Source organism: Pantherophis guttatus, chromosome 3 (genome assembly GCF_059756535.1).
Source record: "Pantherophis guttatus breed Tessera chromosome 3, ASM5975653v1, whole genome shotgun sequence".
In the NCBI taxonomy this organism is placed as follows: Eukaryota; Metazoa; Chordata; class Lepidosauria; order Squamata; family Colubridae; genus Pantherophis; species Pantherophis guttatus.
The window spans coordinates 115377873-115391997 of record NC_142065.1 but is presented as its reverse complement, the minus strand read 5'-3'; the positions used below and the strand labels follow the sequence as shown (position 1 = coordinate 115391997).

At 44.2% G+C, this 14125-nt stretch overlaps 1 protein-coding gene across 7 annotated transcripts in view; it reads right to left on the bottom strand.

The window, feature by feature from the left end:
- The window catches only part of PCDH1 (protocadherin 1), a 371266-nt gene that overhangs the window by 286995 nt on the left and 70146 nt on the right, over positions 1-14125 (bottom strand). For all 7 annotated transcript variants that reach the window (XM_087891200.1, XM_060686449.2, XM_087891198.1 and 4 more), the window contains exon 2: positions 6951-7762. In XM_087891200.1, coding sequence (XP_087747326.1) covers positions 6951-7762 — 812 coding nt within the window. The remainder of the gene's footprint in view (positions 1-6950; positions 7763-14125) is intronic.

The following is a 14125-nucleotide window of genomic DNA, read 5'->3' as shown; positions in this document are numbered from 1 at the left end:
CTACATTCTTTGGGATCCGTAGCTGGGGCAGAACACATATTGATCTGAAACCCAAAATATTTCTGGTGGGGATTTTACCAGAAACTTATAGTAAAGAGAATGTATATTTGATTATCCATGTAATAACTGCAGCTTATTTGCACAAAACTGGAAAAGTGAAGAGATTCCTACAGATGAGAATGTGATTAGGAAAATATTAGAATCTGCAGAAATGAATAGGTTAACACTTGCAATTAAAGAGAAGGAACAAACCAAATATTATAATGTATGGGAACTATTTTACCGATGGCTAGAGAATAAATATGAAAGTTAGAAATAAAAGTAGATTAGTGAAATATAGAAATAAGTTAAGAAGAGAATTGTTACAGTATTAGACATGCAATGTATATTAATATTAAGTTAAAAGTAGATAAACAATGAATATAGCTGTAAATTTTAATTGTTATTGCACAAGATATTTGTACCCAGATGACACAGCTTAATGGAAGATGGATTGTTTGTATTAAAATAAAACATTTTAAAAAAAGTTGACAAATTCTCCATTAGTCATTAGTCAATTGCAAAAGGCAGCTTTACTCAGAAGAGCTTACATCCTGCAACAATATCTGTCACACCATGAAACATCCAAATCTGTCTATGCCAGGACCTTGGAAAGGACTCCATAGGTAGACAAAAATGCCAAATCCAGTCTGAATGACTGCACAACGAAATAATGATAATGCCAATGCCAATAACAACAATAATGATAATAATAGTAGTAGTAAGGCACTACCTTGACGTGATTGTGGGGCCTGTATGCTTTGGAAAGGTGAGAAGTATGCCAGATCATAAATTACAGAAACCTTTACCAGCTCAGTCGTTGCCCTGGTTAACAAGAGCTGAACTAAATTTTGGAATTCCTGGACAGAACTGCCTCAGAAAGAACAAAGCCCTATAACTAAAGTAGAAGAAGGATTAAAACAAAGTATAACTGAGTATCTAGAACAGCACAAAACAATCGGAATAAGATTGCCTGCAGAATAACAGAATACTAGAGTTGGAAGGGACCTTGGAGATATTCTAGTCCAACCTCCTACTCAGGTAGGAAACCCTATACAATTTTAAACAAATGGTTGTCCAATTGTTGGAGTTGCCACAATTTCGTTCCATTGATTAATTGTTCTAACTGTCAGGAAATTTCTCCTTAGTTCTAAGGTTGGTTCTCTCCTTGATTAATTTCCACCCTTTACTTCTTGTCTTGCCTTCTGGTGTCTTAGAGAATAAGTCAATCCCCTCTTCTTTGTGACAGCCTCTCAAGTACTGGAAGACAATTATCACATTTCACTCTAATCCTTAATTTTATAGGCTAGACCCGTGATGGCGAACCGGTGGTACGCGTGCCACCAGTGGCACGTATAGCCATATCGGTGGGCATGCGAGCATTGCCCTAGTTCAGCACGCATGTGCTTGCCAGCCAGCTGATTTTCAGGCCCACCGGAAGTCAGGAAACAGGCTGTTTCCGGCCTCCAGAGGGCTTCCGGGGGGGGGAGGCCCGCTTTTTGCTCTCCCCAGGCTCCAGAGCGTTTCTGGGAGCCTGGGGAGGGCAAAAAATGATCTCCCCCCCCCCGGAGGCCTTCTGGAGGTGAGAAACGGCCCGTTTGCAGACTTCTGGTGGGACTGGAAGACCCGTTTTTTGCTCTCCACAAGCTCCAGAGCCTTTCTAGGAGCCTGGGAAGGGTGAAAATGGCCTTCCTTACCCCCCCCCCATGGCCCTCCAAAGGCCGGAAACGCACACAACCCCCCCCCCCAATCACTGGGTTAGACATACTTAGCTTTCTTAACCATTCATCATACATTGAATATGCTTCAGACCCTCTATTATCTTTGTTACTCTTTCCAGGATCTGAGGATCTTTTTTTGTATCATGGTGACCAGAACTGAACACAGTATTCAAAGCATGATCTCACCAGCACATTGCAAAGCGGTACTATTACTTCTCATTGTCTTGACACTATCCCTCTGTTGACGCATGACCTTATTTTTCTCACCACTGAATTGCATTTTATTGGATAGGACCAGGGGTGAAATGCTACTGGTTCGGACAGGTTCTGCCATCCGGGTAGGGAAAAATTTGACTGGTTCAGAGAGCTAGTAAGGATAATTTTGATTGGCTCTGCCCACCTGCCCTCCCCCTCCTCTTTCCTCTCCTATTTCTGTTATTAGCTCAGCCAATTCGCGCGGCAGAGCAATTGCCACCTCAGCTGAGCTAGAATAATTAAGGGACACTTTCTGCCGCTTTTTTTCCTCCCCCCACCCCCAACCAGGGAAAGGAATACTAGCTTTAATGAGATGTCTGGGCGTTCAGGCGTTACAGAATGTTGCAAAACTGCAAACCACCTTGCCTGAATTGAGAAACTGCCTCAAAAGAAACTGCCTTTTGCTTCCTCTGGAGCAAAAGCAAAGCGCCTCTTCCAGGGTAGATTTCTCTCTGTTTTCTATTTTTCTTCCACAACAGAACAAAAAAGCTTTTTCCTATTGAAGGCTTTTCCAGTTCTTTATTCTGATTTTCTCCTGGAGCAAAAGAAAGCCCTTTCTAGTGAAGCAGTTCCACGGTTAATTGTTCTCACTGTCAGGAAGTTTCTTCTTAGTTTCAGGTTGCTTCTGTTTCTTCAGTTTCCATCCATTGCTTCTTGTTTTGCCTTCTGATGCTTTGGAAAATCCATTTCCCCCCCGCCTTCTTTCTAGCAGCCCCTTAAAAGCCTGTTGCCTATCACACTCTTGGGCAAAGCATGTGAGCCATTTCCTCCTTTTAGTGATCCATTAAAGTACATCTATAGCATGTACAGTAGATAATAAAGTTGAAAAAAGGTTCAACATTTTTACAGAACTATAGATATGTTGATGCTGGGTGTGACAAGGAATGGCTGGGAGGGGCCAGACGAGGCATCCCTTGATGTGAGTGACATTGAGTTGGCCACGCCCACCCAGTCACATGACCACCAAGCCACGCCCACAGAATCAGTAGGGAAAAATTTTAGATTTCACCACTGGATAGGACCCAATGTTCTGAATCCTGAGTCTATCTACCAAAGTGTTAGCATTTCCTCCCAGTTTTGTGTCCCTCAAATCTTGCAAATTTGAGCAGAGGGATAGAATCAAGATCACATGAAGTGTTTGTACTGCTTTATAATCTTAATAAGACATGGGGAATACTGCATCCAGTTTTTGTTGCCATAATATAAAAAAGATGTTGAGACTCTGGAAAGAGTGCAGAAAAGAGTAAGAAAGATGATTAGGGGACTGGAAGCTAAAACATCTGAAGAATAATTTCAAGTAGTAGTTATATATAGTCTAATGAAAAAACGATATATGGAAGACATGACCACGTCTAAGGGGCTGCCACAAAGACAAGGGAGTCAATCTATTCTCCAAAGCACATGAAGGCAGGACAAGGAGAAATGGATGGAAACTAATCAGAGATGTCTATGGAGATTCTCAGCCATCTAGGTCATGGTTGTCCCAAAGGTGCTTTTTCAAAAGGCAACTGTTTTTTTTTTTTCTTTAAAGACATTTCACTTCTGATCCAAGAAGCTTCTTCAGTTCTTCTCTCAGCTTGAAAAAGCACCTTTGGGATAATCAAAGTGAGATCATACCTATATAGATCATCCATAAGGAGAACTTTCCTGTCAGTGAGAACGATTTTTCAATGGAATGGCTTGCTTCCAGAAGTTGTGGCTTAAGTGTATTTAAGTGTATGAATGGAGGGCTCATTGAATATGGATAAGGTGAATAAGATGAGTTAAAGTTATTCCTACAGAATGCTTATGTCTCAAAATCACTAAGAAAGGAGTAGTTGTGATAATGATTTAAGATAGGAAAAGGTGGCTTTGGTTTAGCCAAATGTCAATCAATCAGAATAAAGCTGGAAGGGACCTAGGACCATGATGGCGAACCTATGGCACGCATGCCAGACATGGCACACGGAGCCCTCTCTGTGAACATGCACGCCATCTCCCCAGCCCAGCTCCAATCGTGTTTCTCCATTATATTTCATTCAATCAATGCCAACTTCTTGTGAAAGAAAAAGATCTCATGAAGTTGGCATTGATTGAGTGAACTTTTTCACGCACGCGCTTCACAATGGGGGAGATGGGGTCCCCTCCTCCTGAAGCCCGTTATGATGCAGAGCCACAATGTGACCCATGAGGCTCTTTCACCTCTCTGCTGAGGCTCCCTGCCGCTCTGTCATAGCAGAGGGATGAAAGAGCTGTCATCCTGTCATGGGGATGGCGATGGCCTGAGCCTTAGTGCGGGAGCGAAGCACCCCTGTACTTGCCTTTGCATGGCAACAGGATTCCACCTTCGTCGTGCTACATTTGCTGTTGCCGCCAGCAAAGAGGGCTGGGAGAGAATGGCGTGGTTGGATCTTGCGGGGTGGGGGCCATCTCCCAAGCCTGACCTTCTTCCTCACTCAGCGGGGCCAAGAGAAAGAAGAGGCGGCATGGAGAAGTGTTCCCCTCCCCTAGCCAAGCACTGAGCACAAAAGTCCAGGGAGGGGGATGGCTGGCCCAACAGAAGCACCCCCATTAGCGAGTCGGTTGGTGGAGAGGCCTGGCCTGGCTCTCACAGCTGTCCCGCTGTTTGGCACCTCCAGACACAAGCTGCCACCTTTGAAATGCGCTGCGCCTTTGAGGAAGCCGGGCAGCAATGTCTGGGGCCAGGGTGGGCAGCAGAGGCATCAGGGCTGCTCCCCCCTCCTCAGCTAGCCGGGCCTGGAAGAGCGCAGAGAGTTGGAGACTGAGCACCTGAGTGTCAGAAAGCACACTCCCACGTCACCCCAACACGCGTTTCCAGCGCGTGCTCCTCTGTCCTGAAGTGGGATTGAGTGAAGGGTAGGAGGAAGGGAGCAGGGAGAAGGGAGAAGGGTAGGGGGGCTTCTAGGAAGAGAAACCCAGCTGGCTTTCCTTTTGGCGTGGGGTGGGGGAAGACCCAATAAAAATCCAATTTCCCCCAATAAATTGGAAAAATAAAGGCCCGGAGGTCCAGAGTTCAAAAAGGGGGGCGGGGTCTGTTCATAGGAGGATTGGAGAGGAAATCAGTTGAAATCTGGGCGGGAGGCCTGGGTCTCTTCTTCCCTCCCCCTTAGATTCCCCTCTCCTGTTTTTCTTCCCTAGTCTCGTTTTATGGGGAGGGGGAAGCAAGGTGGGACAATAGTAGCTAAAAGGCTGTGAGGGGGGTTAGGGTTTATTAAAGATGGGGATTGGGAAAAGATGCCATTCCTTCCCCAAGGACCCAGGGAAAGTGGAATAAAAATAGGTGTGTATGTGTCTGAAAATAACAGGCCAGGATAGCTTCAGCCACAAACAACAGCTGCTATTATTTTTGCTGAGAGCTTCTAAACTACACAGCATTCTTTAATAAATTCTAACAATAACGAACCATAATTAAAGGAATTAACAATAACAAACCAAGATTAAAGGAAGGTGAAATCAGAGGAGGGGAGAAGGAAGGAAGGAAGGAAGGAAGGAAGGAAGGAAGGAAGGAAGGAAGGAAGGAAAGAAGGAAGGAAGGAAAGAAGGAAGGAAATGGAAGGAAGGAAGGAAGGAAGAAGGATGTGATGGCCCTCCAGAGACTACTGCACTACATTCCCATCATTCCTGAGATGTGCTGTTAAAGAAATCCAGTGCCACCAGGGAGAAGTCAAGTAGTTGAAAGAGTGATTGAAATTCCTCAGAAAACCTCATTATTCAGGTTAAATTGCCATCTTGGCACTTTGTGATAAATAAGTGGGTTTTGGGTTGCAGTTTGGGCACTCGGTCTCTAAAAGGTTTATCATCACTGACCTAGGAAGTCTTCTCGTTCAACCCCCTGCTCAAGCAGGAGATCCTATACCAGGAATGTCAAACTCAATTTCATTTAGGGCCACATCAAGGCTGTGGTTGACTTCAGGGGGCCAGGCGGGTGTGGCTGATTGGGTGGGTGGGTGTGACCAACTGGGTGGGCATAGCCAACTTGATGCTACTCCCCAAACTGCTGGCATGTTTCCCCTCTTCGCATTGGGTAGACCGGGCCAAAGCTACGCTGGCCTGATCTTTCTTCTTCACACTGTGTAGACCAGGCTAAAGCCATGCTGGCCTAATCTTTCCTCTTCGCGTTGGGTAGACCAGGACAGCCCTGCGGGCTGGATCTGGCCCATGGGCCTTGAGTTTGACACCCCTGCCCTATACCATTTCAGATATATGACTGTCCAGTCTCTTCTTTAAAATCTCCAGTGGTGAAGGACACACAATTTCTGATGGCAAGCTGTTCTGCTTTTTAATTGTCCTCACTATTAGGAAGTTGATTCCAATGACAGCTAGGACTATTTCTTATCTGGCTAAAATATTTATTATTCCTGAATATATAAGCCTCAGAGGAGAAATATTTACTCATATTTAATACATTTATAGTGTGATAAAAATAATACAAAGGACAAAATCATATTTAATGGAATTGATTAGCAGGAAGAGAAAACAATAGCTGGTGATCCCAGTTATGCTAAAGGATGGAATCTTACTGCCCTGCCTTCTGATGTAAACAGGTGAAATCAGGTGCTATTGTTGATGGAAGTAGCAGTTGTAAGTGTTATTGGATCAGTAAACTATATGAAGAAGTTGAGAAATAGGAAAAATATATATTTTCCTCTCCATTAATTCCAGTGAATTTCACTACAGAAATTCCCAACTCATTTTTCCAGCTCCCATCCTCCCAGACTATTTTTTGCAAAACACATCTGATGGACAAAAGCTGTTGACTGATTCAAACCTCAAATAACATCAGGTCTCTAAAATGTTAGGAAAGTAATAAGTAAAGCAATAAGCATGCAAAATATCTAAATATATAATCCTTTTCATATTTTGAAATTAATAGGTAATCAAATTCTAAATCCAGAATTATATATGTCTGAACTCTTCTACTGAAAAGGGGCTCACCTGCAGTATAGAGTGACCAATAGGACTATTTTCTGAAAGTTCAGCCTCATACAATGGTTTCTCAAACTTTGGTGCATTGTCATTCATGTCCAGAATGGTGATCCGCAACAAAGCGCTGCTAGCACGAGGTGGGCTACCCCCATCTTGAACCCGGATAGTTAAGTCATAAGACTCTGACTGCTCCCGGTCTAGGTTTCCCATTACAATTAGTTGTGGCTGTTTCTCATCTTGATCCTCTGCTACTTGCAAGCCAAAAAGTTTCTGAGCATCTGAACCAGGCATGAGTTCATAGGAAGCAACACCATTGGCACCAGCATCACGATCCATGGCCAATGGAATAGGGAAAAGTGAACCAATATTGGTATTTTCAGGAATGGCTAATGTGATGACAGGAGATGCAAAGTTGGGTGTATTGTCATTGATGTCCATAACTTCAATCTGTCCTTCCAATAGGCGAGGGCTATTGTTCATCAGGTCTGTGATAGAAACTTCGAACTCCAGAAAACAAGGATCTCCTGGGAACAAGTGCTGGCACTCTCTCAGGCTTTCCCGATCAATGGAAGTTTCTGTGGTATAGATATCACCAGTCTTACCATCCACACGCAGATGGGGGGCACCCACCTCTAATTTATAGAGATGTCCTACATCTGGGAAGCCATAGTCTGCTGCCAGACTTCCAATGAGTGTATTGGGTGGCTGCTCTTCCTGTACTTTGTAGACAACACGTGTTCCAAAACCAAGGTTGGGAAGCTGGAGGAAAAACCACACACCCAAGCAAGAAACCAACTGCTGCATTTTGAATTCTGATGAAACTGAAAAAAAGCAAAGAAAACAGATCATAAACAACAGCAAAGTTCTAGCCAAGAAAACTTCATTTAATTTTTACACAAATTTGCATCTAGCTGCTGTGGACTATATATAGATCTCTACAGAATAAAAAAAAAAATGAACTCCCAGTTTCTTCCTGAATATAGAGAAAGCACTCCCAGTTTCATAAGTGTGAATCACTTCAACCTCAATACCAGAATAGCCACACCTGCCTGGCTCTGGAAAAAGCCACATTTACCAGGCTTCAACACCTTACTCACTATATGATAAACTGTCATCTTTAATAAAAATGCAAATATGGAAATCTATTGTCACCCTGACTATTGTATCTTTGCAGAGTTCCATCTAAAATAGAAAAAACTAAGAATATTTACAGTATCAAACAGAAATCCATCATATAACTCTGCGTACAAAAGCTTTTTAAAAATTACGCATTACAAATGCATACTGAATAGAATACCCAAAAGCAACCCCTCATGAAAATCTCTGCATCACTTTTTAGAAATTAATACAGATGAACTTCCTAATGAATTTCCTTAAAAAGTCATTTTTCCTATTGTTAAAATGTAATAATCCTTTTTAATACAACATGAGCAGCCTTTTCTCTCATGAACCAATATTTATTTACTTATTTTACTGCCATATCCCATATTAATCCCATATTAACATAGCTAGGATTTTGGCATCAAGTGAATCAGTAAACCAACATGGTCCTAGTATGTTTGTTTGTTTGTTTGTTTGTTTGTTTGTTTATTATTTATTTATTTATTTATTTATTTATTTATTATTTATTTATTTATTTATTTATTTTTTATATGCCGCCCTTCTCCGGAGACTCAGGGCGGCTTACAATGTGTTAAGCAATAGCCTTCATACTTTTGTATATTTTATACAAAGTCAGCTTATTGCCCCCACAAACCGGGTCCTCATTTTACCTACCTTAGAAAGGATGGAAGGCTGAGTCAACCTTGAGCCTGGTGAGAATTGAACTCGCAGTAATTGCAGGCAGCTGGATGTTAAATGCAGCCTTAGTAGGAGGCATTAGCCTCCTACCCCACTCAGGCTCCTTATTGTGGAATATCCTTCTTTACCAGGTTTCCCAGACAGTTTTGTCCTGGAAAAAATCATTTGCATGCCTGCACTTACAATTTATGTCTGAGTTCATGTCAACTTGATTCTACAGCAAACAGACAGGCTCTCATCTCAACTGGAATGAGCAATACGCTGATCTCATAATAAAGACTGTTCAGATGGCCCTCCATTTACAAACACTTGTTTAGTGACCACTCAAAGTTACAATATCATGAAAAAATGACTTAATTCAATATCACTGAAAAAGGTCCTCGTACTTACAATTGACACAGCATCTCCAGTCATATGACCAAAATTTGGGCAATTGACCAGCATGTATTTACGAAGGTTGCAGCATTTTGGGGTCACATAATCATTATTTGTGACCTTCTCTGATAGCTTCCAACAAGCAAAGTCAATGGTGAAGTCAGATTCATTTAATGACCAATGTGTGATTCACTCAACAACTGCAGTGATTTGTTTAACAGCTATGATAACAAAGGTTGTAAAATTGGACACAACTCACTTAACAACCGCCTTGCTTAGCAATACAATTTCTGGTCCCAATTGTGATTGTTACTTCAGGACTACTTGTAGGCATGCATTCTTTAACTGTAAATATCTAGTTAACCAGAGACCAGCTAAAACCTGTCAACCTCTTTTACTAAAAAAAGAAAATAGTGATTCCTTGCTACATTAGCTGAAAATATAGTTAACAGCCTATTTCATATAAGGAGATCTATACACAAAGATTATTATTGTGTCTACTACTATGGGATTAATTGCTGTGAATTGAAATTTAATTTCTTCCTAATATTTTAATGAGCCGTTGCTCACATGCCAATTATACAACCATTTTTACAGACAAGTTATAAAAAACAGAAGATCTCACACTCATTTAAAGCAGATATATAACTTAATGAAGTGAAAGAGATATATTTTGATTTACACCAATATCGTACTATTGATATTGTACTTAAATTATTGTACTTTCAGAGATTTTGTATTTTATAAATTTATTAAGAAAATTCTGGTCTCAATTTTTATTAATTTCTGATTTTAAAAATCTCTCTTTTTTTGCTGAAAGCTCTTCTCATTGTTTTGGAGGTTAGTTGTTACAGTGCTTTTCCTGTCTAAGAGGAAATGTTTATGACTGGCTGTAAACATTCCACCTGTAAAAGTTTTACTATTAAATCAAAATATGGTCAAAATGCAAGCAATACAAACTTTACTAGGAAAGCTGGGCAGAAAGAATATTTTCCAACTTACAGCTTGAAAATTTGGATTAAAAGTTTGATAAACTCTGTTAACTATTTTAAAAGATGGTAATCAGATACAAGTATAGCACTACAGCAAGATTTACAGCATATGGATAGGAATGTAACTTGCTGCCATCAGCCCTGAAAATGAAGCTGACTGGGAAAACACAAGTTGGTAGAGGACTCCAAGAAAGGCATGGATTCTAAAGACTCAAAGCTGACAGAACTGACCAGTAATAAACTTGAATTTTCTAAGAAGATTGAGGGAGGGTGGGGAATGGTTTTATTATATCCAATCAGAAAAGGGGTATTGGTCTTACCTGATACGCTCTTTCTTGTTGGGTGGATAGCATCCAGGAATAGGTTGTCCTCGTCTGTTCAGTTGAAGGACTGAGTCTGTCAAAGTTGTTAAGCAACACCCTTGCTGCTACGGCTTCCCAGCTTTTGACGAATACAAAGTGACAGACTCAACATGTTGGTATCGCAATAGTCCTCGTTGATCGATGACTAGACAAGTGAAAGGGTGGGGTTGGATGCAACGAGAAGGACGTATCAGGTAAGACCAACGCCCCTTCTTCATAGTGGTGGAGATAGCATCTAGAAATGGGACATTCCAAAGCTGACTGTCCCTTGTATCATGGGCAGGCCACAGTCTGGTCAGAGACTTCCCCATCCATATGGACCCGTTGAAAGACCCAAATGCCGCCTCCGCTGAGGCGAACATGTCCAACTTATAACGTTTAATAAATGGAGAAGGCGACGTCCAGGTTGCGCCCTGCAGATGTCTGCCAGAGAGGCCTGTTTGGCCCATGCCACCGACGTAGCCACACTTCACATTAAGTGTGCCATCACTCGTGTGGGCCTCGGCAGGGACTGCAGCTCGTACGCCTTGGCGATGGTCAGGCGACGCCACTGGCCAATGGTGGAATGTGTGACTCTGCAACCTAAGGAAGCTGGTTGGAAAGAAATAAACGATGACTCTGTCTTCCTCAGAGCGGCAGTTCACTTAAAGTAGATGCAGAGGGCCCTCCTCACATCCAAGGTGTGCCAACATTTTTCTAAGGGGCGGACTGGGTTAGGGTAGAAGTTGAGTAAGATCAGTTCCTGCACCCTGTGGAACGCAGTGTTTACCTTGGGTAAGAAAGAAGAGTCCAACCGCAGAACTACACAATCTGCATGAAACACACACAGGTCACTCATTACTGACAGAGCAGCTAGCTCAGAGATCCGCCTGGCAGATGTAATAGCCACCAAGAAAGCCACCTTACAAGATAGGAGGCGGAGGCTGACAGATTGTAGTGGTTCATGTGGGGCCCCAGTGAGGGATTTCAACACCTTAGACAGGTCCCAGGTAGGGTACCTTTGTATTACTCGGGGACATAGATTAGTCACTCCCCTAATAAAACGCCGGATACTGGGATGCTGAGAAAGTGATTCTAGAGACCCGCAAGTTAGTACAGAGGACAGGGCCGCTACCTGCCTCCGGATAGTGTTGGGCAATAGCTCATTATTTAGTCCATGCTGCAAAAAGTCCAGGATCTGGGCTATCGATACTGCAAGTGGAGAAACACCTGACTTGCTACACCAGCTACAAAAGGTCCTCCAAGTGGTGGAGTAGATATGCTCAGTGGAAGGTCGTTGGGAGGCCTGAAGGAAAAATTGTCCCCCCTTAGAGCATGCCATTCAAGCTCCAGGCGGTCAGTTGGAACCACAGTGGGCACAGGTGGACCAACGCCCCTTGGCTGAGTGATCCTCCAGGGTGGGGCCACCAAAAGTGTCATGAGATCAGCAAAACAAGACCTCCTGGGCCAATGTGAGGCCAGAAGCAGGACCTCCGCCATCTTGTCCAGAACCTTCCATACCACCCTTGGAAGAAGGGGAAGAGGAAGGAAGGCGTAAAGGAGCCCTGGTGGCCACGGGCTGTGGAGGGCATCAACTCCCTCCTCCCCTTGAGTTGGAAACCTGGAATAAAATGTCGGGAGCTGCGAATTCTCTGGGGTGGCAAACAAGTCCACCTCCAAGTCCAAATGGGCCATCAGGTCCTGGAAGAGGGACAGGTGCAGGTGCCACTCTGTGTGGTTGATGACTGTCCAGCTGAGCTAGCCTGCCTGCACATTGGTCACCCCAGAGATATGCTCTGCTGTCAAGGATTGCAGATGTCGCTCTGCCCAGAGGTCCGGCCTCTTGGCCTCCAACATCAGGGGTTTAGATCTGGTGCCCTCCTGACGGTTTATGTGCACCTCTGTGCCCACATTGTCGATAAGCACCAAAATGTGCTGATTCACGACCAACTGTCGAAACTGGAGGAGGGTCAGATGTACAGCTCACAGTTCCAGCCAGTTGATGTTCAGGTGTAGACCCAAATGGCTCCATCTGCCCTGAGCCACTTGTGATTGGAAATGCACACCCTCAGCCGAAGAGACTGGCGTCCATTGTTACCACCTGGCACTGGGGCTCGTGGAAGAGGCATCCCTTGGAGATGGCTGGTGATCCCCACCAGTTGAGGGAACGAAGGACCTCCTTGGGAACCTGGACCTTGACTGGCGAGTTGCTTTTGCCTGCCCTCTGGAAAGGTAAAAGAAACCATTGAAGGTCTCTGGCATGTAGGCGTGCCCATGGTGTGATGGCAATGCTGGACACCATCTTGGCCAGGAGCTGTGAAAGTAGTACTAAAGGCACTTTGCGCTCTCTTTGGATCCTAAGTGCTAGGTCCCTGATACTGTCCTGTCGCTCCTGGGACAAATACACCCTATCTTCAATGGAATCTATAACTGCTCCTATATGGAGCAGGCGGGTGGACGGAGGTCCTCCCTTGACTGATGGATAGAAGGACCGGATTAAAATGTCAGCCAGGTAACATTGGACACGCATGGATATGGCCCCGAGGTGAGCCGCCAAGGCAGCTAGCACTTTGGTAAACGCCCGAGGCGCTGATGAAAGGCCGAAGGGCAACACCCTATATTGATAGTTAACACCTGCATAGCAAAATCTGAGGTATTTCCGATGCAAGTGTAGATCAGAATATGCAGGTAGGCCTCTGTTAAATCAATTGAAATGAGGAAGTTGCCCTTCTCTAATCCAGCAAGAATCAATTGAAGTGACTGCATTTTGAATCGCTTATAGATAAGGTAGCGATTCAGATTTTTGAGGTCCAGAATAGGTCTCCACCCACTCGAGGCTTTGGGAACGACAAAAAGAAGTGAGTAGAATCCCTGCCCTAGTTGGTCTTCAGGCACCCTTTAGATAGCCCAAATGGCCAGTAGGTGTTTTATGGCCAAATCCATGAGGGCCCGTCTAGTAGCGTCTCTAGACACTGGGCAGCGTAGAAAAAACCTCAGGGGGGTAGGTGGTGGAGAGGAATTCTAGGGAGAGGCCAGATGTTACAGTCTCCCTGACCCAAGCGTCTGATGTAATCTCCTCGGCAAAGATGGCCAAGCGGCCCCCGATGGGAGGGATGGACATGCAGTTACTCGCAGCAGTGGAATGAGCGAGTTCGTCACCCTCGAAAGGGCCATTTGGCCTGAAATGGTTTACCACTCGCTGGTCTGTTCTGTAAGCCTCTTTGCCTCAGGCCAAAAAATCCCTGTGATTGGGAAGGTCCCACACCCAGGTCAGATCCCCGAAAGGGCGGGCGACAGACGAAGGGAAGGGAGAGGAACGAAATTCTCCCCAGCACTGGGAAGATGGCAGAACCTTGCGCTTGCCCCTAGTTTCTACTAGCAAGAGTTCCAGCGCCTCCCCAAATAACTTTTCCCCTGTAAAGGAAGGTGGAGGCAAGGCGCCATTTGTGGTGAGCATCAGCCTGCCAATGCCTCAGCCAGAGGAGGCATTGGGCAGCCACAGAAGAGGTCATGGCTTTGGATACAAAATGGGCTGAGTTTAGGCTGAAAACTGCACCACTGCCACAATCTTGTTGACATCTTGCTGCATCCGTACATCTGATGCCGGGATCTTTTCTTGAACTTGGCGGTTCTAGATAAGAGTGGCTCTGTTAAAGAAGGATGCAGTAGTGGCTAA